This window comes from Mus caroli, unplaced genomic scaffold (assembly GCF_978045245.1).
Source record: "Mus caroli unplaced genomic scaffold, Mus_caroli_1 scaffold_6, whole genome shotgun sequence".
Taxonomy (NCBI): Eukaryota; Metazoa; Chordata; class Mammalia; order Rodentia; family Muridae; genus Mus; species Mus caroli.
In genome coordinates this window covers 39272540-39299750 of record NW_028227261.1, presented here as the reverse complement: position 1 = coordinate 39299750, position 27211 = coordinate 39272540, and the positions used below count along the sequence as shown (strand labels likewise).

Here is a 27211-nt window from a genome sequence, read left to right as displayed (position 1 = left end):
TCCATCAACTTGAGCTTTTGATCTCTCTGCCCGGGAAGCAGATTTCACATCCAAGCCAACTGCAACATGTTTTACTAGTGAGGTCGCCTGTGCTACCCTGTCCAGTCTGGAATGGAATCTGCACAGTGGCGAGACTCACCAAGGCCATGCTCCATCCTCCAGGACCTGGGTCTCGCTGTAGGAGTGGCGAACTTTCTGGAGAGCAGAGCACTGGAGCAGCACTGGGCCCCAGACTTAGGGCTTCTCTTATGGCACTGCTCATTATATATTCATAACTGGAGCCACAGATGGCGGATGTGAAGAGGGACTTCACAGGCCCCAAGATCAGCCCCCTCCACTCCCACCCAGGGGCAGCATCCTTAGGGCCTTCCATTCTGGTGCAGGATCAGGTAGATAATCTGGGCCCATGGCTCTCTGAGACAAAAGGGATTCATGAACAGTTGAAGGTCTTCCATGAGGGGATGGCAGGCGGCAGCTGGAGCAGAAGAAAAGCAGTCAGCACATGTGAGGAAAGGTGGGGGCTGGGGGAGCCAGCTGTGGCAGGGGCCAGACAGCTGGCTGGCCAGAAGCAACCCTTCTGGATGTCATTCAGGGCCCGAAATGTGCCCTTAGCCGGGTAAGTTATTGCAATGCCCTTACAAATATAAAGTGCTGTACAAACACTAAATCTAGAATGGCTAATAATTTTGTTATGTTAAAGCATTCGTGTCAGGTAATTAATGTACTCATTGTGATCATTTAATTTTATGGCAGGTATTGTAGGGCTGGACAGAAATAGGGCTCTTTGGCCCAGTCCTCTCATTTCTCATTAGATAAGCCAGCAATATGTTCTCCCTCTCTGTGGCACCAAGGCTTTGCTTGAGGGAGCTGCTGCAGGAGACTCAGCCCCAGGTCTCCACCTAGACGGAAGGCTTGAAGGTTTCCTCTTCCTTGGCCCCTGGAGCCAGCAGGTCCTGGTGCCCCCTGGTGGTGCCTGAGACACTACTATTTCCTCTGAGGAAATTCACAGCCCCATGTATAGCAAAGATCCAAACATTCCTTTGACAAGAGTGTCTCTCAGACTATACAAGCTAGGCGAAGCAAGGGAGCTGGTGCTACCATGTGACCTTCTGAGACCACCAAGCAGACTGGAAGGCTTTGTGGAAGAGGGCACCTCAGGGGTAGAGGGGAGGACTGGGGCAAATCCAGAGGCTGAGCTGTCATACCACAGAAAACCCCAGCCCCAAGGGAAAGCTCTCCAGGCTCCTGCAAGACAGCTCTGAATATCATAGCACGGTCCTTGCTCTCTACCCTGTCTGCTGAAGGCCCTGCTGCAAGCAGGACATCATCTTCCCTCTGTCCTCTCTATTCCTTCTCCCTGCCTATCATCCCCCTGCCTCCTCAACATACCTGAAAGCCAAGGGAGCCTCCCTCTCCAAATTGCTCCATCATCTTCACTGGGAACTCATCCTTTTAAGTAGGTTCAAGAGGAGCATCACCTTCTGCCTGCCCGCCATCACAGGCTGTCACCTGCCCACCATCACAGGCTGTCCACTGGCCTAGGGAGAGGCTCAAGGAGGCCGGTTACGCCTTGCTCCTGTCCTGAATGAGTCCCTTAACTTCTTACCTGTCTACATCCACACATGTGTGGACATCTGTCTCCATCTTCACCCTCCTCACTGACTCATGTGAGCTTAGAGGTGGTGACCAGATGACTTCTCTGTGCTAGATATAGTGATTGGCTGTGACACACACACACTGAGGTATAGATCTATCTTACAGTATCCTTGACTATGATTGATGCTCTCCACCCCTTTCTTCCTCCCTCCCTCCCTAACTCTCTCTCTCTCTCTCTCTCTCTCTCTGTGTCTATCTTATTCTGTCTGTACATCACTTCATTTCAGGAGCTGGGAGGAAGAACACCTAGTTTGTCTGGTAATTACTATGTTTATCACCAGTTCAGAAACGTCCTCACGGTGTTTTTTTTTTTTTTTTTTTTTTATTTATTTTCACAGTAGTTTTCTCTACTAAAACTAGTAACAGTCGTCTGGATGATCCACAACCTCCAGGCTACTCGTCATCTGCTAGGCTCACCCTGGCCACAGCTAACTGGATCAGGGTTGGGTACCTGACCTGAACCAAAGCCAACCAATTTTGGGGGTAGTAGATCAAGCTAGCTGATCATGACCCTGCCAGTTTCAGAAACAGTGTGCACTTAAGAAGTTTATTGCACAGTAGGACCATGCTTCACTCAGTTGAGGTAACACACAACTTTTGTCTTCAAAGCAATATTTGATATGGACCGCTTTACACTCAACAGCTTGACGCTTACAGAGAGATAGTAACAACTTTGCTCTCTGTTGCCAGCACTGCGCTGAGGGCTATAGAAAGGCACTTTATGTCTACTGTCCCATTTAACCTCCCTACTACCCTCCAGAGATTGGGTGTATCTGTGGCCTCATTTTACAGATGCCGGAACTAAGTCTCATAGGTAAGTTGCTTGCTTGGGGTCATATGGTTGCTAGGTAGCAGAGCTGGAACTTGAACTCAAGCAGCCAAATGCACAAATCAGCATGCACAGCCACTGCTGTAGACTGCTTCCTTCTGTGCTGCGCTGCTGAATACAATGGCTTTCTATCCCCAAATAATCACCATGTCTGCTCTGTGCCAGGCTCTGTGCTTTAGACAAGATTGATTGATTTATTGATATTTCCCATTTGCCAATCACTGTACTAAACTGTACTAAAGAGGAATCTATTAGCCCCTGAGTAACTGCAACAACCACTGCTCCCTGCCGAGAAAAGGGGCCTGAGTGCCTTCCTATGCATCGAGGACTATGTTTAGTACCAACTGACTTTACCATCCTGGCTATATCTAACTGGATCAAGTATGGATACCTGACTTGACCCAAAGACAGCCAATCTTTTGGCTCACCGAAGGGTCCCTGAAAGTGTTAGATAACATATTCTATGGGAAGGACAGAGGGACTAAAACGATGGCTTTGTGGGTAAGATCACTTGCTTTTGCAAAGGACCTGAGTTTAGTTCCCAGCACTTACTTGGCAGCTCATAACCATCTATAACTTCAGTTCCAGGGGATAACATGCCTTCCTTTAGCTTCCACAGGCACCAGACATGCAACATGGCACACACCCATGGATGCAGGGTAAACATTTACTTATATTGTATACAAATAAATAAAACTTTGGAAGCAAGAACAAAATACTAAGTGATTATAATGATGAAAACATAGGAAAGGCAGCCGGGAAATCACCCACTTTAAAGAACTGGGTCATAGCTGGCCATTCATGGTGGTGGACATCGTTAACTCAGCACCTGGGAAACAGGGGCAGGTGGGTCTCTGAATCTGAGGCCAGTCTGGTCTCCAGAGTGAGTTCCAGGACAGCCAGGGCTACCGTGAGAAACCCTGTCTTGAGGAAGAAGAAAAAGGAGGAGGAAGAAAAAGAGGAGGAGGAAGAAGAGGTAGAAGAGGAGGCAGAGGAGAAGGGGGAGGCGAAGGAGAAGGGGGAAAAGAAGAACAGGAAAAGGAGAAGGAAGAGGAGGAGGAGGAGGAGGAGGAGGAGGAGGGAACTGGGTTGTATCTTGGACAATGACCAGTTCCAGAGGTTTGTGGTGGTCTGTGTGAAGTCTGGCCAAGTGTCTTGACTTCCTTATTTTTATCTATCTCTTCACAATGATATCCTATGTGATGTTAAAACCATCACAGCATACCCACATGGTGTTAACACTAAAGTAGGAACAAAGATAGATCTACAGCAGTTATAGTATTCTAGGGCAACTAGGGCAAGAGGAAGCACCAGAAAGTCAAGAGGTGAAAAAAAAACCATCACTTTAACAAAATACCTAACAGAAAACAAGCTAAGGAATGCAAGATTTATCTGGGCATACAGTTTAAGGAGACTAGAAAGGCATGACATCTGACTCTGTCCTTGGTGGAAGGAACTTGGGGCATAGCTTGTTACATCTCAGCAGACCAAGAAGTACAAAGACCAGGTCCAAAGCAGAGCCTGGCTCTACCTCTCACTGCCCCACAGTGACACACGTATTCCAGCTAGGCCTTCTGTAGACAGACTCTCTTGTGTACTGTATGGAAGTATCACCTGTCAATAAAAGATGATGGCCATTAGCTGAAGCAGGAAGTAGGAGGTGGGAATTCCATTAGGGAGAGAACAACTCTGGGATAGTCAGGTGCGGGAAGAGAGTCACACTGAGGAGACAGACACATGAAACTGAAGAGAGGTAAGCAGCCATGTGGCACTCATAGACTAGAATAAATAAGTCTCAGAGTTGTTATTCCAGTAACTGGGGCACATGTGGAAAAGCCCATGGTTACCCCATCCTAAAGGTTCCACAACTTTCCAAAAACAGTGCTACCAGGTAAGGGCCAAGTGTTCAAACATGTAATAATGCTAGTGTTATGATTTGGGGGACATTTCAGAGACAAATTACAATATTATTTTACTCAAAGCAAAAGCTAACATCTTTAAAATACCCTACCCCCAGTGTCCTCTGCAACCTGATCCTTCACTCCTGTCTCCCCTCTCCAATTTCAGTTCTCATCTATGTATTCCCCTTTGACTTAGGGTTTTACTGCTGTGGGCAGACACCATGACTAAGGCAAGTCTTATAAAGGACAACATTTGATTGGGGCTGACTTACAGGTTCAGAGGTTCAGCCCAGTATTATCAAGGTGGGAGCGTGGAAGCATCCAGGCAGGCAAAGTGTAGGCAGAGCTGAGAGTTCTACATCTTCATCTTAAGGCTACTATTGGAAGACTGACTTCCAGGCATCTAGGATAAGGGTCTTAAGCCCACACCCACAGTGACACACCTACTCCACTAAGGTCATACCTCCTAATAGTGCCGCTCCCTGAGCCAGGCATATACAAACTGTCATACCCTTCTTGCTTCTCCTGGCTGAAGGGTGAAGCACACTGGCTCATGCCTCCTCTCTGTGTTCTTGCTATGCCCATCTCCTATAGTCTTTCCAGAGGCACGGTTGTTTGACTCTCTCATCACAGGTCATCTTACTAAGGCCTCTTTGACACCATCCTGTCTGTCACTCCCTGGACAATGTCACATATAACCTAGAGGACAAAACTGCCTTCAGTTAAGAACTCATATTCAAGAACATGGTGCCTCATTCTTATAAACCATCTCCTGCTCATTAGTGATTCTGTCGTGCCTGCCACAGGTCATCTATTGTTCTATTAGGCTGGCAGCTCCTGGTGCTAGACTGTGTGAGCTAATCAATGAGGCCTGTGTCACAGGCTCCCTCTTGCATCTCCTTTGCTGATCAGGTCCATTGGCAGGACATGATGAACACAATATAAAATTCCACATTGGTGCAAGCCTTCAGTCAGTGGTGCTAGCTAATTCCCTTAGGACGAAAAGGCAATGCCATAACCAGAATATGTCTGTCCCTATCCATATAAGTCTCTATTTCTTCCAGAATGGATAGAGCACCAAACAATCAACTTGCTTTCCAAGAGAATTATGCCATCCTGGTCTGTGTTACTGATAGGCCCAACATTTTGCAAGAGTGGAATCAACCCTGATAAATGGATCCTGTGCAGATATGCCCCTGAATGATTTCCATCCATCCATCCATCTATCCATCCATCCATCCATCCATCCATCCATCTATCCATCCATCCATCCATCCATCCATCCATCCATCCATCCATCCATCTCTATCATTATGGTTGATTCACCTATGTACCAACAATGGCAACATTAACTTGCATGTCTCATTTTGTCTGCTTGGTGGTCTAGAGCTCCTCCCATACTGACTGCTATCTGATGGGTGTTGATGTGGTTTACAGAGACCTTCATGCTTTGTGCTCATGTTCATTGATTCATTCACCTATCACTACCCTGAACTCCTTGTCTGTGATCTTCTAATCTTGTTGCTTTAGTGTCCTGGACAGTTAGCTCAGTCGTCAAACACTGTTCCTGAGTCTATCTATGTACATTCTAAACACATAGATAGAGCAGATGATCAGCACTCTGTTAAACACAGGGAGAATTTCCCCCTCACTGCTGACTTTCCCTGAAACAGCTGTCTACCTTCAATTTGTAGCACACTGAGTTAGCCTACCCAAGAGCCAGAGTAGGGCCTTTGCCTCCTTTGCTGATCATAAGGAATGTGTGTGAGCAGAGAAGAGGCACTGGTGCCACCGGGGCACATAACATGAGGCACATAACACATACCTTCCCTGCAGCTTGCTTTGCCTCTAATCCTGAATCCCCAGTCTCTTCTGCATCTCTCCCATCTCAAGATGAGTGTTGATAGGCCTGCCCACTCTTACCATGTTCTTACATGGCCCAAGAACTCAGTTTTTAATTAAAGAACAAAGAATCTGCCTTAAAGACTAGTGACATGGCTCACTGGGTAAAGGTGTCTACCTCCAAGCCTGATGACCTGAGTTCAATCCCTGGGATCCACAGGGCTAAAGCTGGAGGGAGAGGAGAGAGAACTGACTCCTGGAAGTTGTCCTCTGACCAACACGTGTGCACTCTGACACCTCCAAGCCCCCGCCAAAAACATTCAAATAAGTAAGTACATAAATGCAAATAAGTAAGGAATATGTCTTTTAAAATCATGCAGAGGCCTGGAAAGATGGCTCTGTGGTTAAGAGCACTTGTTCTTGCAGAGGTACTGTGTTTGATTTCAGCTCCCATGTGGCAGCTCACAACCCCCCATACCTCCATTTTCAGGGGATCTTACATCTTCTCCTGACCTCCTCCGACACCAGGCACACACTCATACAGGTAAAAACAAACAAACAAACAATCAGAGCAGGGATAGCACAGGTTTGGAGAAACACAGCAAAGCTGAGAGATGCTTTCTGTTGTAATCTTATTAAAGCCTTTTCATTCTGCATAGCAATTACTGTGGACAGGCACTGCTGTAGTACTTTTACCTGTGCTGTTGATCTAAGCCACTGAGGTGGTCAGTAGGAATTACTACTGTACCCATTTTACAGAAGGAGAAAGTTCAGAGGGAGGAGGGGCAACATCCTGAGGAGCACGGTATTGGTGAGGAGTTGGTAAACACTGAAACACAGGCCTGACTCCTGGCACTACCTAGCTTAACTAGCCATTCTGTTACTCCTTTTCTTCATGCCAGCTTCACACGGACTGGAGTGAGGAGACAGCTCTGTCTAGGACGGAGAGGAGAGGGGACACTTTTGACTGTGCCATACTGTGCTAGGCTAAGGAATATGAGGTTTGTACTTACCAAGCCACACCTGCACACTTCCTCGTTTCCCCTGCCTACATGTGGAGCTGCGGTTACCAGGTCCCTGGCTTTAAGATTCTTTTTTTTTTTTTTTTTTTTTTTTTGGTTTTTTCGAGACAGGGTTTCTCTGTATAGCCCTAGCTGTCCTGGAACTCACTTTGTAGACCAGGCTGGCCTCGAACTCAGAAATCTGCCTGCCTCTGCCTCCCGAGTACTGGGATTAAAGGCGTGCGCCACCACGCCCGGCTTTAAGATTCTTTTTAATTAAAGAAAACATTTTGGAGAATCCATTCACACGTTCAGTTCATTTCCACCCCCTCCCTCTCCCGGCTCAGCTCCTCCCATGTCCATCTTCTCATACCCATGACCTCGTCTATAATCATTACTACTGCTAAACATGGACTATATGTGTGTGCATGTGTCTAAATGAACCCATTTCATATTGCTCAGTGTGTATGTGTATTCAGGGCACACCCCTTGGGATTGGGTAAGCTATCAGCTGACTCATCTCTGAAGAAGGTGGTTTCACTCTCTCAGCAACCATTGATTGCCTGTAGCTCTTCACCCAGGGGTTGGCTTTGGAAATGTCACCAATCAGCATTGGCATGTCAATGGTGTTGTCCTTAAGCAGGTCTTATTCAGGCAACCATATTGTTGAGATTCCGTTGGTGCAGCATCCCAGTCAGGTCTACAAGAGACTTTTCAGCAGCAGCAGCAAGCAGCAGCAGCAGCAGCAGCCTGGTTCTCTGGTTCTTAGACTCTTTCTGCCTGTTCTTCCTCAATGTCCCCAGAGTCTTAGTGTAGGTATCACATTGTAGATAATGCCAGTTAGGGTTGGGTACCCTGTGGTCTTTGCCTTTTAGTACGTTGTGGATCTCTGTAGTAGCCTTTGTCTGCTGCAAAAAGAAGCTGTTTTGATGAAGGGCAAGAGCTACACTTATCTGTAGGTGAGGATACAGATTAGAATATAGCTAGAAATTATATTGGTTTAGAGTAATAACAGTTGCAGGTTCTCCTTTAGGGTCTATGACCACTCCAGCCATGAGCTGGCAATCGCTTAGAATTTTTTAAAGATTAAATTACATTTTAATTATCTTTGAAATTATTATTAAAATTATTATTAAAATTACTATTAAATTATAAAATTATTGTACTAAATTATTATGTATTATCATTTATAATAGTATTCTATTATTATTATTATTATTATTTGTGTGTGTGTGTGTGTGTGTGTGTTTTTGTGAGAATGTGCCAGTGTGCCTGAGCCACAGTGTACTTGTGGAGGTCAGATAACAACTTTCAGGAGCTACTGTGAGCTCTGGTTAGGTCACCATGCTTTTGAGGCAGGAACCATAACCCACTAAGCTATTTCTCCATCAATGGCCTACGATTTTCAGCTCCTCCTGGAAAGATCAGTAATTTGCATCTTAGAAGTACCTACTATGTGCTAGACCAAATGTCAAATACAGTGAGGCACAGGAATGATTTTCTTTTATTCTTATGGCAATCTTTTCACTGAGCCTGGGGCTAAAGCTGGAGGGAGAGGATGTTGCCAGCAAGTAGAGGCAGCCCATGGGGAGGATTTGTGGCCTCCCTTTCCCACCCTGTGTTTCCAGGACTCTGTGGACCCATTCCTGCAGCTCTGGCTAGCCTCTGGTTTCTACTTATACACTGTCTCTCTGGAACAGACATCCATTCATCCATCTGTCCATTCATGTCTCCCTGCTCCCAGTTCTGCTTCCTCTCCCTCTTCTTCCTTTGAGCCTTCCCTAGCCTCGGCAGTACTGCTCCTTCCATCCAGAGTCCCCACTTCCCTTTTTCTGCTTGAAAAAAAAATCCTTATTTTTCAAGCCTTGCTTTAATGCCATGCTGACCTCCCTCACCCTCCCCTCTCAGGATTAATTGCTCCCTCCTTTGTGTCGGTCAACAGCACTTATCCCAGGGAGCTAGAGTCACTTGTTTGGCCACAGTCCTGGAGAGAAGAGGCACGGGGGCTTGGTCTCATTTGCTCCTTGTCTCTGGAGTTCAGGGCCTGCCTAGTGGTTGAAGAAGCCCGAGGAGACTAAGGTAGGGGGCTGGGAGGTTTGACCAGAGCTGTCCTACATGAAATAGGATCTCAGCCTTTACTTTGCTTGCCCAAACTGGATTTCCTTTCCACTAGAGAATGGGATCTCCTGTCCTGATGATCTTGCCTTCTTCGGCATTCCACCTGCCTCCTGTCTGGTATTCCCTCGTCTCCCCTGCTCTTTCCCACTTAGCAGCATCTGCAGATTTCATTAACTTGCTACTTAACCCCTCTCACTCAGATCAGCTCTGAAGATGATAAATCAGACCCTGGGCCAGTCCCCGAAGCAGCTCTCCTCTCCACATCCCCGCTAACGAGAAGCCTCTGGCTGCCCTTTCCCTCTCCTGCATCTTCCGGTCCTGCACACAGAGACTGTCAGTGTTAGCATGGCTCAACCAATTTGGATTGAACCCTGGAACCAGATTTGGAGACAGTACCTAGAGCTGATAAGCTTCCTAGGCCAGTCCCCTTTGACCTTAGCAGGCTGTGGGCCTTGCCTTTCCTTCCCAATGGGCTAGCCCAAAGATAGCACTAAGGGCTCAGATGATGACTGACTTTGTCCAGGGAAAGAATGAGAAAGGCTAATGGAGTATAGAGTTCCGTCCTAGCTAGCCAGCAGGTCAAGTGCACTTGTGGGCAAGTGGGTACAGGGCCAGGCTTCAACTGGACCTGTATTCTCACTCCCTTATTTCTTCCTCAAGACCTTCCCCATGGCGTCTCTTCTGCTCCATTTTTGGGTCTCCTGGCCCTTGGTAGTGTGCTAGAGCTAAGCTAGGATATTTCCATGGTCTGTTTCCTCCCATCTTCCACTCCTGTTCCATTTCTAAGCCCTATCTGAACATCGCCCAATTGTCTTTCCTTTGTAATTTCTTTCCTCCCTATCTTCCCCTTCTGTAAACCTGAGGTTCCTCTTTTAACTTCTTTCTCATTCCTATCTCCTCTGCTGTTCTGTTCTTACCCTCACCCCAAGCATAAGTCCCTAGCAGGAACAACATCAAACATATCAGAGGTCTAACTTTTTGTAGCTCCAAGCAGGTTTCTTGCTGTTTCCCTTATCCCCATGTTGGCCCCTGTCCATCACTGTTGCTCACGTTCTGGGGCTTTTGGGCTCCCCTTCCTCACCTTCATGCTCAGCCTTCATCAGAGACAATGGCAGTGGCAGAACATTGCCTGGTTCATAAAATGCTCTGAAAAGCATCTGCCAGGAGCCCGAAAGATGGCAGCAGGTGAAGCTGCCAATCTTGATGTCCTGAGCTGTTTGTTTGTTTGTTTGTTTGTTTGAGACAGGGTCTCTCTGTGTAGCCCTGGTTGTCCTGGAACTCACTCTGTAGACCAGGCTGGCCTCAAACTCAGGAATCTACCTGCCTCTGCCTCCTGAGTGCTGGGATTAAAGGCGTGCGCCGCCATGCCTGGCTTGATGACCTGAGTTTAATCCTTATGATCTATGTGGTGGAAGGAGAGAATCGGGATGTTCTCTGACTTACACACACACACACACACACACACACACACACACACACAACATTTAAAACACCAATTGAGGGGGCTGGAGAGATGGCTCAGTGGCTGAGAGCACTGACTGCTCTTCCAGAGGTTCTGAGTTCAATCCCCAGCAAGGTGGCTCACAACCATCTGTAGTGGGATCTGACGCCCTCTTCTGGTGTGTCTGAAGACAGCTATAATTGTACTCATACATAAAATAAATAAATAAATCTTTAAAATAAATAAAATACCAATTGAGAACCAGGTACCATCTGGAGTTCCCCCACCATTACCTTGTCCCTATCCCTTCTGTGACGAGATGATCCAGCACTCACCCCATCTTGGAGGTTCCTTCTTTGGTATCCTTCTTCTGTCTTGAGAAGGTGCCATGGGTTCATTCAGCTACCTCCCCCATCGAGAGTCTTTTTCTCAGGTACTATTTCTACAGTTTCTTCATTACCTCCTAATTGGCCAAATCTTTTTATTTTTCTTGTTAGAGACAGATTTAAAGGAACAAGTTCAGTAGCTCAGCCATTTTCAGACCATCATTAATTTTCTGCCTTCTTATTTATTAATGGGGGCAACTTCCTTACTGTTCCCCACCATCACCACCACTCCTGCCTCTGGATATCTATGTAAAAGCCTGCCTTGCTCAAGCAGCCCCTGGGACCAATGCTAACTCACTCTGACTTTGTGCTGCCCTCAGCGGCTCTGGACTCCTCCCACATCCCTCATCCTGTCCTGTGTCCCTCTGCTCTTGAAGCCCATCTTGATCAGGACAGCCTGCAAAGACCGTAGTGGAGAACACCTTATATTCTTGGCCTAGAAGTTTCCTTCCCCAGGACTCTCCTCCATCCAGTGTGTTTGCAGTCTTTTTTTTTTAAAGATTTATTTATTGATTATATGTAAGTACACTGTAGCTGTCTTCAGACACTCCAGAAGAGGGCGTCAGATCTCGTTACGGATGGTTGTGAGCCACCATGTGGTTGCTGGGATTTGAACTCCGGACCTTCGGAAGAGCAGTCGGGTGCTCTTACCCACTGAGCCATCTCACCAGCCCCGTGTTTGCAGTCTTAACATTTAGCTGACACATGTGGCTTCATTCACTCCTAAAAACCTCAGGGGAACAGCAACAATCTGTCTAAGATTACTTTGCCTAGAAAAGGGATAGTCAGGATGTGAAGCCCATTTTCCTGGCCCCACAGTTTAGGCATTCCTCCACATCAGCCCACCCCAGTTATTAAGATGTGGATAAGGTTTGGGTTTGGTTTTGAGACAGTGATTTTGCTCTGTGGTCCTGCTAGCCTGGCTCTCATGACCCTTTGACCTTAGCTTTTTTCCCACGTGCTAAGAACAACTAGACCCCTTTGCCTGGCCACTAGGATGACTCTTTTAAAGAGAGGGAGAAACCAGGACCCATAAGAAGGCAGAAGCACAGTGGGGATAGACGTGACCTGGGGATTAGCAGGAGTGAGCAGCAAACTGTTGACTGACTTTCAGTATCTGTACCCCTGTCTTCCATGTCCCGATCCTCCCAAAACATCAGCTAAAGGTCTATCTAATGGTGATATCACAGACATGTAAGAAGAATTGTCTTGGCACCCTTTCCATGCCTCTGAAGGACAAACCTATGTACCTAACCCTTTGATGCCTTCCTGGGGTGATCTGAGTTGTTGCATTTCAGACTGGTTCTCCAGGAGCCTCAGCCCTTCTCTCTGGGTAAGGGGGCTTGACATGCTGTCATTCACAGACCTCAACAGGTAGGGCTACAGCTAAGTATCAGTTAGCACAGGCCTCTGAACCAAAGACTCCTGACTCAGACTCTAGGACTGGGTCTGATTACCCATGCACTACACTAAGCCTGGAAGGTGGGGCTTTATCAGAGGAACTGTTCTTATGGGTTCAGTTCTGAGAAGACTCAGTAAGGCCCTATGGAGCACAGACATGAGAAAACACGGTTGTTGCTGGTGTGCTCAGTGATGGCCAGCCTGGATACCAGTCTACCATAGCGACAGCCTCCAGGCCCCCACAGCTGTTACTGGATGCAGAGCCTCTGATTTCTCACTGGAAATGAAAGCTAATGAGCCCTGTAAGGTTTTCAGGAAAAGAGAAGAAAGGGAACACAGGGCAGAACCATCCTGCTCAATCTGGTTTCCCGGTCTCCTCTTGCAAGCCGTAGACCTGGTGTAAGTAAGCCAGTAAGCTGAGGAGAACTCCCTTGGGGCTGAGCCCTGGGAGCTGTGTTTTTACACTAAAAGACCTTGTTTCTAGTCTCGTCCTGGTCATAACCCTGCTTAATAGAGACATTAAGATGAATGATTGAGGCTGCCTCTCACGGCAGTGGAAGGAGGGGCAGCCTGGGTGACCCTGGGCAGAGGGGACACTGTGGGATGGGGTTAAGGTGGGAGGGGAAGCATTCCTCCCCTCCCATGCTGAGTCTCAGTCCTGTAAGGTTGAAACGTGCTCCCTAAGTGCTCCCTGGCTACTGCCTCTTCCAGCCAGTTCCTCTATTGAGCAGCTCCAGCCTCCTGCTGCCTCCCTAATATCAGGGAAAGGAGAAATCGAGCAAGATATATGGTGGTCGTGTAAGGGATAATGGTGCATTTGGCTTAAACAGGATTTCCAAGGGCTTTGGTACTCAAAGATTTTCCTATTTTTTTTAAAAAAAATTGTTTATTGTTATTTATTTCCAGTAGACAGCCAAGAGTGGTGGTGCATACCTTTAATCCCAGAACTCAGGAGGCAGAGCCAGTCAGATCTCTATAAATCAGAGGCCAACCTGGTCTACATAATAAGTTTCAGGCCATCCGGGCGTACATAGTAAAACTCTAAGACTCTATCACAAACAAACAGACAAACAAACAACAACGGATAATAATAATAATAATAATTCAGTGTTCAGATGGCCCACAGAGTGTTTAATACTGTCTGAAGCTTGGATGTGGTCATGTATATGATCCCAGCATTTGAGAGGCCAAGAAACAGGGAAGTCATGGGTTTAAGGCCAGACTCAAAAAAAAAAAAAGTCAAATCAAATTAAAATAAAACAAAAGTACTGTATGCACGGTCATATTTGATCCTCCAAACCTCGCCAAATTCCAGATGAGAAAGCTGCAGGTCAGAGAAGTGAGGCCATTTTCCCAAGATGACCCACTAGGAAGCCTGGGGTTGGACTACGAACCCAGTCTGACTCAGAATCTGTGTTCATGACTTGTCACAGATCACTGCCTCCAGGGTCACAAATCAACCTAGGTTGGAATTGGAAGGAGGGTAGGGGAAGACTGAGGTTTTGAGTCAGGGGATTGATTTAGAGGTCAGAGAAAACAGTTGGGGATAAACAGGCTCATCTCTGGATAGGGCTGCAGAGGCCATTGAGCCCCAGGGAGCCTAGCTGAGACAGGCCTCATTTAGTGTGTTTATGACAGGTCTGGCAGAGGGCAGCGCAAAAGAAGCTCCCCCTTGTGAGGTGACACCAAACACTCGTAGGCAGGAATATGTATTTTTTTTTTTGTATTCCTCTGAGTCCTTACGTGACACTTTTCTGGAGATGTAAAGTATTTAATAAACAGCTTATAAGGTAGAGATGCTAAATAAAAGTGCAGCACCACAGCAGCCTCCAACCAGAGTACACAGGCAGGAAAAGGTGCCGGGCCTGCTGACATGAGTGGACACAGGCAGGAAAAACCAGACTGGAGACACAGCACCATCTGAAGCATGTGTGAGCAGGGCTGTGTGAGTGAGGCCGACCTTTGTACACACACGCTGTCAATCTCTTCCTGTACCTCTTTTTAAAATTTTTTTGTTTATTTTTATTTCATATACATTGGTCTTTTACCTGAATGTATATCTGTGAGAGGATGTGAGATCCTGTGGAGCTGGAATTACAGACCATGTAGGTGCTGGGAATCGAACCCCGGTCCTCAGGAAGAGCAGCCAGTGCTCTTAATCGCTGGGTCATCTCTCTAGCCCCATGCCTGTACTTCTTACCAAGGAGTAGGACAGAGGGAGGCTCCTTCATAACCTTCTCTTTGCCTCCCTTCAGGTCTCTGGTAAGCAGTTCTCAGGCTGTGGGTTGTGACCCTTTGGGGGTGTCAAATGACCCTTTCACAGGGGCTGCAGAGCAAATATTTACATTAGGGTTCATAACAGTAGCAAAATTACAGTTATGAAGTAGCAATAAAAATGATTTTATGGTTGGGATCATCATAACATGATATTAAAGGGTCGTAGCATGAGGAAGGTTGAGGACCGCTGCCTGCTCCTCCAGGTGTGGACTGAGGGGCACCAGTACCAGCTTCTCCAAGGAGCTTGTAAGAAATGCAGATTCAACTGATCACGATCTGCATCTAAACAAGGTGACTGGAGCAAGTACCCACTCAAGTCTAACACAGAACTGGCTTCATTGTTGCCTAACTTAGTTCTCCATGGCTGTCCCTCGGAATCAAATCCGAAAACTTTAAGAATGTTTTATGTCCCAGCTATCGGAAGGACCACTTGCACCCAGGAGTCAGGAGTTCCAGACAGTTGTGGACTGCCATGTGGGTGCCGGGAATTGAACCTGGGTCCTCTGGAAGTGCATTCAGTGCTCCTAACCACTGAGCCATCTCCCCAGATCCTAAATTTTCATTTTAAGTTAGGGGTCTCACTAAGTTGTATAGACTGTCCTTTGAACTTGCTGTGGGGCTCAGGCTGGCCTTGAACTTGCGATGCTTCTGCTTCAGGCTCCCAAGTGCTGGGATTACAGGCATCTTGCTACACTTAGCTCAGGTTATTTTCTTTGTTTAGAATGTCCCAGCGTCTTCACCCCTCTATTCTCTCTTCATTGCTCTAGGAAATTCCTATTCAACTCTTAAGATTGGACTTAGATACCATCTTTCCAAGCTGTGCTAGGTACCACATCTTCAAATCCTCGATATGACAGTGGCTTATGTTTTCCTCATTACACTTAAGCTTTGTGAAGGCAGGAGCTGTTTTTATTGTTCATGCCCTTGTCCTGTGCTTTCAAAGAGCCTGACACAAAGCACATATATATTCTATAAATTTAGTTGAATCTTGAAAAATTGGTTGGAGTATACATACACTTAGCTGGAGTTCCTGGAGGAGACATTTCAGGATGTCCTCCTAAAGTCCTTCTGGGGGTCTTACCTCCTAGAGGTAAGGCTGCTGAGCCAGCTCCTGCCCTGTGGAGTGGTGAGTACCGCACAGGGTGGGGCAGCAAGGTGGGCTTCCTGAATGGGGAAAGCACTCCTAGTGAAGGAGAAATCACTGCCACTGAAGGTTTGGAGGCCCCGTGTGCAAATTACCTTCACAGACAATAACTATTCCTTCAGCTAGAGGAGAAGTTAAATAAGGAGGGACCAGCATGATAGGACAGGACTATAACCCGCTACTCAAGATGCTGCCGAGGTAGGAGAATCACAAACTCAATGCCTATTTAGATTATAGAGAGAGTTCAAGGCTAGCTTAGGTAACTTAGACCCTGACTCAAAATGCAGAAAAATTAAACAGAGGATCAGAGTTGAGTGGTCCAGTGCTTGAGTAGTATGAGAGACAGACTGGATTTAATTCCTAGCACTGAAGAAAGAAATGAAAAGGAAGTAGTCTGGAAGCCCAGATAAAGCTTGACGACAGAGAACTGAACAGAAGGAGCTTTGAAATCACAAAGGGTCCAGCATAAGGACAAAGTCCCCCCAGTCTTGGAGGGAAGAGGGAGGCAGTAGCAGCAAGAGGACCCATTCACGACATCCCGAGGCATCGCATGATGCAGTGAGGATCGCGTATCCAAGAGTTTGAAGCCCATACTTCCTATCTACATCTAATGTGGAGAATTCAGCAATGTCCCCTGACCCAAATGTCTGTTTGAATCTGGTTACCTGGAGGCTATACTTTGCTCTGCATCTTGAGGCTGTTTTGTGAGGATCAGATGTGACACATTGTAACACACCTATAACTGGAACAGTTTTCTAGCATGGCTGCAGTAGGGGTGACTGACAGCCCAGTGGGGGCTGTGCTACAGGAGAGCCAGCAAAGCTTGAAAGATAGACTGAAGGCAGAGGAAAGAGGAAAGAGGAGCTCCGCAGATGAGCTGCTTGCTTCTGGAATGCAGAGGGTGGGTTGAAGGAGGATCGTGCCTCTGGTTCAGTAGATGACTCTTGAGTAAATTCCTCTGGGAGGTGAGATCCTAGGAACGGAGGTTGGCTTGGAGGAGTGGGGAAGTGCCAGCTATCCTGGCTGTTTCTGCTGATAGAGGATGTGCACAACGAAAAGCAAAAGCATTGTTCAGATAAGTAGAAAAACTCAAGCAACATTGCTGTGGGTGCCATGCTACCCTAGCTGAGTGGCAAGGAGGTGTGTGTTACTCTCCTACTTTCCAGAAGGGTCTCATGTCCTTATGGCAGCCCGAAGATTGAGCACAGGAAACACAAGCATTCAAGGTTAGTTTTGTGAAACCCTAGGTGATAGATATGAGTGGTACCCTAGGTGATAGATATGAGTGGTACCCTAGGTGATAGATATGAGTGGTATCCTAGGTGATAGATATGAGTGGTACCCTAGGTGATAGATATGAGTGGTACCCTAGGTGATAGATATGAGTGGTACCCTAGGTGATAGATATGAGTGGTACCCTAGGTGATAGGTATCAGCGGTATCACCCTAGGTGATAGATATGAGTGGTACCCTAGGTGATAGATATGAGTGGTACCCTAGGTGATAGATATGAGTGGTACCCTAGGTGATAGGTATCAGCGGTATCACCCTAGGTGATAGATATGAGTGGTACCCTAGATGATAGATATGAGTGGTACCCTAGGTGATAGATATGAGTGGTACCCTAGGTGATAGATATGAGTGGTACCCTAGCTGATAGATACTGGTGGTACCCAATAGCTTGTGTTGATGGGCACAATGGAGGCTTGGGGGTGGGAGAACCTTGCCAGGGATTGGTATTTCTCCAGGAGCAGGTGGGAGCCTTTAATTAGGAAGACTGTAAACATAACCTAACTCACCTGTGCTGCCAGCCAGCATAGACGGCGAGCCGGGAACGTTTGTACTTAAGACAAACTACAAGGGAGCACAGGGAATAGCCACTAGGAGACAGCCATTAATGGATGGTTTTTAGAAAGACAAGGGAGGTTGGCCTAGAGGTGGGGGCTGAGGGTGGGGAGTTAGCATCACTCTAAAGGGGCCAGGGTGAGCAGGGGTGTGTGATGGGTAAGAGGTAATCCTTAGAAGGCAGCTGGAGAGAACAGAATTTGAAGCTGAGACGGGAGGAGGAAGTAAAAGTGGAAGTATGGGTGGCTGATGGGCAAGGTCAAGGCAAAGCAGATGATGGCTACCTCAATCACTAAATCCTTACTGATTGGCACTGTGAGAGGTGCTTTCTTTATTCTACTGGTGATGCAGGCATTATCTCCATCTTAAGTCTGAGGGAGCAGACTCAGAGAGGCCGTTCTTACCCATCATCAACTGTAAACACAGAGAGGACAATAAAGAGGATGAAGATACAGTTCTTTTCCTGGAGGATCTCAGAATATTGGGGGAGGAAGTCCCCCAGACAAGCCATTTATTTCAGAGAGAAGCTTAAGACAAAAGGACACAGAAACACAAGGTACCGTGAGATCACAACGAGGTTCCCCAAAGACACAGAATCAATAAGCACTGTGGCCAGGATTAAAGCATGGCCAGGAGCCTTAGTCATAATCATCATTCTGGGAAAGGGCAGTGTCCCTGACTGCTGGCAGGTGCTGTTTAAGAGCAAAGAAAGAACACTGAGAATTGGATGTGATGTGGCAACTTAGTACCACAAAGCTAGAGACGATGAATGCTGGTACTCTCAAGCTGAGTGGTCCGTGAAGACCAGCCCTGGAACAGAACTGATTCCATAGCCTAGAGATGCCATTAAGTGCCAGTAAGTGGTTTGAGCTATGGCATGTATCGAAGAGCCACTGGAGGTAGGAAAAACCAGGTTGCTCTTTAGGGATGGATTGAGAACAGAGAATCAAATATCACACTGAGAGGAGAGGTCATGTTAAAAATGGCAGTGGGTATGTCATAATGAAATCACGTGACCCTCGTGCTGATATCAGAACTTGCCTACTTTCCAGGATCTATCATCCTGAGTGTGTATGTCTGTGGTTATATGTGTTTGGGCAGATATATGTTTGTGGATGTGAAAGCCAGAAGTCAACACTGGGTGTCTTCCTCAATTGCAGCTTCACAATATTTTTGGAGACAGGGACTCTCCCTGAACCTGGAGCTCAGCAATTTGACTGGATCAGCTGAGCAGCAAACCCCAGGACTCTCCTGCCTTCTCTACTCTATGAGAACAATATACTGCCAACTTCAGCTTTTTAGGTGGGTGCTGACTATTGGAACCGAAGTCCTCATGTTTACCTGGTGAACATTTTATTGACGGAGCCATTTCTCTGCTCCGTCATCTTTTTATTTCAGTTTAGTCTAGTGCATACTAGGCAGGGAAAGATTCCTTTTAGAAAGTGTCTCCTTTGCTTTCAAACTTTGTTCTCTGCCCTCCCCCCCCCCCATAGAATGCCAGATCTGAAAGATGTTTGGGACCCCAATCTTTTCTGGGGGGGTCCTCTGCTTCTGACTGGCTCAGGCATAGGATAGGTGAGACAGAGCTGTGTGCATCATGATTTTTCCTAGGTTAGCGGGGGAAAAGGGGAAATCAGAGGAGTCACGAAGAGGAGGCTAGGACAGAGAGAACACGGAGAATGGAGCAGCTTAGAGAACGGCCTCCCTGGGCTAGTGGCTCCATTTGGTTTCCCATTTAGAGGGGGAGGCTTAGATAGGCAAGAAGAAAAAGGCTAATAAGAAAAATATTAAACTGCAGTGTGTGTGTCCCCAGGGACTTCGTGTTGCCATGACTGACCTCCTGGAGAGCGCCATCCGTCCCCAAGCGTGGCAGCTTTATAGACACTTGTAGGCCTGCAAGGAACACCAATTTGCTGCTACAGTTTGTTTTTGATAACTGAAACTTTCAATAAATCTATATTAAAATCAAAGAGAAAATTAACTGGGCCCTGGTGAGGGTCCCAGAGAAACGTGAGCACATTACCGTCCTGGCCTCCACTGCCTCACATCCATCTCTTAGTTCAGATTCGGGTCACCAGGGAGATGAATGTCACAGGCTCATGGCGAACAAGCATGGGGAGAGCAGGGAGAAGGGGATGGCCAGGTTCAGGCCCCACCAATGATCCTGTAGAAGATGGCCGACGGGGAAGAGAAAGAGGTAAGAGGTTGTGGTCAGAGTAGGAGGAAGAGTTGGAGAATGTGGTGGAGGAGACAAGATAAGGAACAACGGCTTCCATGTCCTGAAGTCTTCAATTAAATCTTGGCTTTAATTCTAAAACAGGTGTTAGCGCTAGCTCCACCCTGGAGATGCAAATGCAGAAACCTGGAGAGTTATTTTTGATTTGTCTAAGGTCATACTCACAGCCAGGGCTCAAACCCTCGGTCCTTATAACTGTACCATGCCATCCTGTGCAGATTATAGGGACCAGATGGTGGCAGCAGTTATTCCAGCCTCTGGACGAAGGGATTTCAGATCTAGCCTGGGTTCTCTTAGCTATACCCAGTTGGGGGCTGCCATTCACTGTCATCAGGGGTCAGCATTCTCTGCCCTTTTAAAGCTTGGTTAAAGTGCCTTGTGTGACTTTTCCTGGAGAGTCTATTTCTATTCACCCTAGATATGGAGGGTAATGACACACCAAAGAAACAATTCTATCCAAGGCTTGCTTGATGCATCAATGAGTTTATTGGGGTTATTACACATAAAAGCATGAATGGGGAGTTAACCTGGAGTAGAATGGAAGACTTAGGCAGTTGCCTGGCCCATCACCCCACCCCAGCTTGGGTAACTACTTACCCCTTGGGCAACTTAGGGGCTGTTACTCTATTCAGTGACTGCTTAACCCTCTCACATAGCACTGGGGAGGGGCAGGCCCTGGAGAGTCCTTCCCCATTTCTCCAAGTGGGAATGCTTGTAAGGATCCCAATCTCATGTGGGTGGGTGCCTTGGGTGGGTGATCCCAGAAGCTCTGACTCAAAAAGAGACTAATCATAGGCAGCTTAGAGGCAACAGCCACACAAGGTCCCGGCTTTGGTGTCCATTTTGCTGTTTTTTCCTTGGTGGTACCCTTGTCCTTTCTTGGGATCTTGTTTTCATTGGCCTTAGTCTGTTGGCCCTGAAGCCAGGCGACTGTCCAGGAGGTACCTGACTCAGTTCATCTGCCATCCCATCTAAACCTGAACCCTTGGCCACTTGTTAGTCATGCCATTCTTGTCCCCTCATCTGACTATTCTGCCTTCCTCTGGGAGTGAGGGTTAGGTTTTGACTGTGCTCTCTGTGTTGGGGTTGCAGTGAGCTGAAGTGATCAAATCAGAGGCTTCAACACAGTTTTCAGTCTCAGATGTGCCGCTGCTCTGCTCGCTAGGGTGTGAGATCTGGCACCCCATTAACTACTGGAATGATGGGGGGTACCTTTTTCCTTTTCCCTGTTTCTCTCCCTCAATCTTCTCTGCTGTCTTCTCCCCCCTCTCTTCTTCCTCCTCTTTCTCTTCCTCCTCCTCTTCTCCTTCTTTTTGGTTTTTTGAGATAGGGTTTCTCTGCGTGTGCTGGCTGTCCTGGAACTTGCCCTATAGACCAGGCTGGCCTGGAATTTAGAGATCATCCTGCTTCTGCCTCCCAGGTGCTGGGATGAAAGACATTCACCATCACACCCAGCTTTTTCTCTCTGTTTTTAATATGATCATTCTATATCTCCTATCTGGAATAGGATCTACTGAGAGAAACTATTTTCTTTGTTACCCTGGCCAACTTGGTAACACACTGCTTTGTATATTCACCCACTCCTTTCCAGTCTCACATTCTTCTTCCCTGGGCTTAGGCTTCCCAGTTAAGTCTAAGTCTATAGACGTAGTCACTGGATCTGCTCCATTTTCTAGGGTCAACTGCCGCCTCCTCCTCCTCTCCTTCCTCTTCCTCCTCTTCCTCCCTTTCTTCCTCCTCCTCCTCCTCTTCCTCCTTTTCTTCCTCCTCGCCCTCCTTGTCCTCTTCCTTCTTCGTCTAAGTGCATGTGGGTGTTGTGCTTGCATGGATGTCTGTGCACCACTTGTATGCAGTGCCTGAAGAAGCCTGAAGAGTGCATTAAATCCCCTAAAACCAGAGTTATAGATGGTTGTGAGCGGCCATGTGGGTGCTGGGAATCAAACTCAGGTCTTCTAGGATAGTCCTAGAATACAGATTCTTTTTTTTTTTAAAGACTTATTTATTTATTATATGTAAGTACACTGTAGCTGTCTTCAGACACCCCAGAGGGGGGCATCAGATCTCGTTATGGACAGTTGTGAGCCACCATGTGGTTGCTGGGATTTGAACTTAGGACCTTTGGAAGAGCAGTCGGTGCTCTTAACCACTGGGCTATCTCTCCAGCCCGCTGTCTTACTTTTTATATTATCTTTTCATTGCCCATCCCTTCCATTTCCTTTCCTATAGAAAAGCTCCTTGAGGATATGGATTTTATACGTCTTACCATGAAACCATCAGCAACAGACAGTGCCCGATTCTGAAGTATAAACACGCATTGACAAATGGGCCAACCCAGGTTTATGTTTATGTAACGATAATAATAAGAAGCCCCAGTTTTAGTTCCAAGATTTGGGGACAGGCAATCGTGGCTCTCCTTTTCTCAGTTGGGGTGAGTGATATCTGTCTCTGTTGCAGTTTACTCCTTCATTTGTCAGAAACACATTATTGCATAGCTGCTCTATGACTGACACCATACTGGGTATAAGCCATGCAGCATGAACAATATAGAAATAATATCTATCTTAAACGAGTTTCAATTCCTGGGAGAGAGATGGCAGGGAGACAATTGTAAAGTGCTGGGCTCAGTTCTGTAGGTTCACAGTAGAACCATCTAACCCATTATGTGCATGAGATTAAAGAAGGCATTCTCTGATATGGGGATTACAGGCATTTCCAGCTCAGGCAGGAACCATTATATTAAGATCTCAGAGGTGGCAGGGTCCAGAACTGATATTAGCTGTCTTAAAGGAAAATAGCAGGTGGCAGACAGAGGAGCTTGGTAACTGAAGATGGCTCCTAAGATGGATCTGACTGAGAGGCTGTCAAAATCACCAGTGGCTTAAGACTGATGCTTCCCATTTCATAACGTGGATTCCCAGAGAAGCACAGCTAAGATGGAGACACTCACCCATCGCTTTAGGTGAAGTTCTCCCCAGCTGCCTGGAGAGACTGTGAAAGACCCACTACAGCTATGGCCAAAAACCTCGTTAACCCTGACAGTTCCTCTGAGGGCCTCAACAAGCCAGAGGCTTCCTCCTCAGAAAGGCCCTTCAGAAATCTCAGCATTTTCTTTTTAGCTGAATTCGCCTCCCTTCTTTCCAGATTTCCCTCAGGCCCGCATCAGAAAGTAGATAACGATTACTTGTTGACAATGAATCACAGAAAAGTGTCGCCTAAAGAGAATGTCTCCTAAGCCCATACTCACCGAGTGCCTACAGTCAAGGTGGGGAAAATAAGTAGAGCAGCTGGGTCATTCTAGGCCTGACGAAGATTTCGGGTTATTTTATTATTATCATTTATTTATTTTTAAGAAAACCCCTTTCACTGTTTAGAAGTGACCCTCCCCTTCTCTTTTGAATACGTGGCTCCTCCAAACTACAAGTCCCACAAGGCCCAGAGCCAACGGTCACCATCTTGACACACCTTAACGCGCATGTCGGCGGGAGAGAGAGCGTTTGGAGAGAAGAAGCCCCGCCTTACTCCAGCTCATTGGCCAAGGGCGCTAGCAGCGGGCTCAGCGGTTGGCTACCACGCCCGCCCGTCCACCGCGTCGGTCGGGGTCAGAGTGCGCGGAGGTGAGTCGGTGTGTTGTGGACTCGTGGAGCTGGCTGCCGCTGTTGAGGCGGCCTGGAACGGGCTGTGGGGAGCGGGCGGAGCTGGCCCTGCCTCTGCCTGGCCAGCGCCGCAGGCGGCGCGGGCCGTGCCCGCTGCCGTCAACTGCCCGGAGCGTCTGCTGAGGCCGAGGGAGACGCCGGGGCCTGCACCTGGAGAGAGCCTGCCGTGCTGGCCCGGAGGAGGGGGCGTTGCCATGGCGACAGCCTCTCCGGCAGCTGACGGGGGGCGGGGGCGGCCCTGGGAAGGAGGGCTGGTCTCCTGGCCCCCTGCCCCTCCCCTTACGCTTCCCTGGACCTGGATGGGCCCGAGCTGGGGGCAACACCCTGGGGTGGGTGAGATTGAGAGGGCCCCCCAGCTTGGGCCCTGGTTAATGCATGCGGGGTGTGGGTCGTGGCGCGCACACTTAAGGAGCCTGGGATTCTGGCCTGGTGCTCACCCTGGATGTTAGAACTCTGGGCGAAGGGGTAGCTGGGGAGGGCGGTGGGGGAGCTCGGCTCGACTGGGTGAGTTGATGAAAGGGCCTGGTTTGAGATTTCTGGAGAAGGAGAGAGGTTTGACCAGATAAAGTAGAAGATTAAGGAATTATTTATAGACTACCCCCTCCGCATCTTGGCACAGGCACACATGTTAGCACTTTACTTCCTTGTAAGTCACAAGCTGTGGGTAATAATGGTGGACAGAGGTGGACAGAGTGGAGAAAGAGCCTTAACCCAGGTAGCTTTTTGTATGTCTTTATTGCAAATGGTCCAGCAACAGGTGTCTTCTTAAAACAAAGAAAGCATGACTTGGGTTGAGTTCTTGTGAAATGTCAGCTGCTCGACGTTGACCTGGAAGATGCTGGGTATGGGGCCCCCCATCTGGAGATACAGAGCTTGCCCCTCAGGCTGGATTTTGCAATGACTGGGGCCAATAATTGTCTCTGACCATTTTTGTGGCTTGCATTTGCTAGTGCATTTCATTGGTTTCCCAGCCCAAGGGCAGCAAAACATGAATCCCATTGGCCAAAGACTAAGCTATTTAACTGTAGTAGATTGTGATTGGCCGAATGATTTTTGACTGTAGAGTTTGTACCAGAAAACTGGCTTCATCAAATTCAGCTTTATTCTGACTTTATCATACACAGTATACCTTGTTTTAGTGGGCTCGGTCTTGGACCTTAAGTATATTATACTTGAATCGCCCACCATTTAAAAGCCAATTTATAAACAGTGACTTGGAGTGTGACTCCACTAATGTATGCCTGTGATCTTGGTTAGAAACCCACTTGGCTGCCTGTCGGCAGGTGCTGCCTGGGGGAAGGGAGCTGCCGGGAAGTGATTGATAAGGTTTCCTTTATGGATTCTGTGGTGCTTCACTGGAGCTCAGAGCACTTTGGCAACTTAAGCACTCCAAATTAAAAGCTCATTAACAATTCCTGCCCAAAGATCCTGTAAATAATCAGCCAGTTAGGTCCTGGAGCTTGGCTAAGAGCTCTCCCTTCAACTTGAAATACCTAAATCAAAGGGGTTTTTATTGCATTTTATTTTGAAAAGTTTATACTCCCTGGTGGCATAAACTGGAGAGTTGCCCTGTTCCCAGGGGATCAGGATAGAATAAAGTCTTAAGTGTGTGGAGTGGTAGACAGGATTAATGGTTCCAGTTGTAGATGTTTGTGCAGAGGGCTTCACTAGCTTACAAGATCATGTCTGTGATTTCTGATCCTTTAGCATATCTGAATGAGGTGATGACGACGACGAGGGTAGATATTCCTTGATGGCCCTGGTGTGTAGCCCTGGCTGGCTTCTGCACGTGCTGCCTGTGATTGGCTCTCATGATGTCTTGATTTGGCTTTGATTAGCTTGATTTTTTTTTTTTTTTTTTTTTTTTTAGAAGTTGAGGCAGACTTGGAAGTATTTTGCCTGCATGTATGTCTGTGTAAGGGTGTCAGATCCCATGGAACTAGAGTTACAGACAGCTGTGAGCTGCCATGTGGGTGCTGGGAATTGAATCCAGGTCCTTTGAAGAGCAGTCAGTGCTCTCAATCTCTGAGCCATCTCTCCAGCCGAGAAGTATTTTGAACATGTTTCCCAGTGTCTGTTTCCATTCTTGTTACTGCCTATAGGTTTGTGACAATGAACCTTTCTCTTCAGTCCTGGCTCAGCCCCAGTTCCTGAGTTCTGAATATTGCAAGCCTTGTGTCTTTTTCTGATAGGATTCTGAGATTATCCAGTGAACCACCGCCTCATGACTATCATTCTTAGTCGGGGCTCACATATTATGAATATTTGGTATTTCTAGAAGATAAACTTCCTTAAGGAGAACACTATACTAGAAACATGAAATCTATAATTCATATACAAGCTTGAGCACACGTGCATGAATGTAATACTAGTTAATGAAATACTAGTTAACTGAAAGGTCTGTGGGACCGTTTTCTTTCCGCAGTAAGAGCTAAATCCCAAAGTTTGAGTTTATGAGTTTAAGAGTGACCATCAGTGAGGATCTAAACCTTGAGTTGAAATATACCTGTTGCAGAAATGTGTGTTTGTCCACAGCATTGGGGCTTTCCAGCTCTCACAGACCCTTCAGCATCTCCAGCTGCCAGTCTTGGCATCTTCGAAGTAAGGAGAGGTGAGAATCCTGTTGCATGATCACATTTGGTGTCTGGCTGGTTGGGTTTGGTGGGAATGGGATGGGGACTGGTGTAGAGTGCATTTTTCTGTAGCTTCTGGTATGGTAGGTAGCGTATGCTCAAACTTAGTGAAACAAATTGGCTAAAATCTTTAGAGTAAGCATTAGAGAAGATGAGTGATCTAGACTCTCCAGTTTGGTCATGAGATTGCCTTTGTTTTTGTTGTTTTAGCTCCTCAGTACTGGGGAGTGAACCTAGGACTTTGTAACATATTAGGCAAGCATGCCAGTACTGAACAATGTTCTTAAGTCTCTCTCTTTTTTTTCCTCTCACGTATATTTGATCTTAAGTAAATTGACCAGACTGGCTTCAGACTTGGCAGCCCTCCTGCTTCATGTTCTACCTAGTGACTGAGATTATAAGCATGGACTACCATGCCCAGCCATGGTTTTTTTAATAGACACCTCATGAGTGAGTTCCTTGCCTTGAGGGTTATGGAGTAGGGCTGGAATAGCCCTATATTCTGAGAAATACTCATCTTAATTCAACAATAAGACCACCTCTCATGTGACTCTTGTGACATATTTGACCAAAACCTTTCAGATTTTTTTTTTTTTTTTTTTTTGATTTTTCGAGACAGGGTTTCTCTGTGTAGCCCTGGCTGTCCTGGCACTCACTTTGTATACCAGGCTGGCCTCGAACTCAGAAATCCGCCTGCCTCTGCCTCCCGAGTGCTGGGATTAAAGGCATGCGCCACCATGCCCGACTGCAGATTTGGTTTTGAGTTATGTGTCACCCTTGAGTGAATGATTGGTCCCCACCTACTTTCACCTGGACTGACTAAAAGGTGGGATTTTGATGATTGATAT

General features: G+C 47.0%; 1 protein-coding gene and 1 pseudogene across 6 annotated transcripts in view; one reads left to right on the top strand and one right to left on the bottom strand.

Annotated features, from left to right (window-relative positions):
- The window catches only part of LOC147004226 (ubiquitin-ribosomal protein eS31 fusion protein pseudogene), a 37199-nt pseudogene extending 13648 nt beyond the window's left edge, over window positions 1-23551 (bottom strand).
- A 117-nt stretch (window positions 23552-23668) lies between these two features.
- Window positions 23669-27211, top strand: part of Eri3 (ERI1 exoribonuclease family member 3) — a 124127-nt gene continuing 120584 nt past the window's right edge. For 3 of the 6 annotated variants that reach the window (XM_021159299.3, XM_085839043.1, XM_021159298.3), the window contains exons 1-2: window positions 23698-24059; window positions 26266-26341. In XM_021159299.3, coding sequence (XP_021014958.1) covers window positions 23925-24059; window positions 26266-26341 — 211 coding nt within the window. In that variant the 5' untranslated portion in view covers window positions 23698-23924. The other 3 variants (XM_029476773.2, XM_085839044.1, XM_085839045.1) reach the window with 3 other exon arrangements.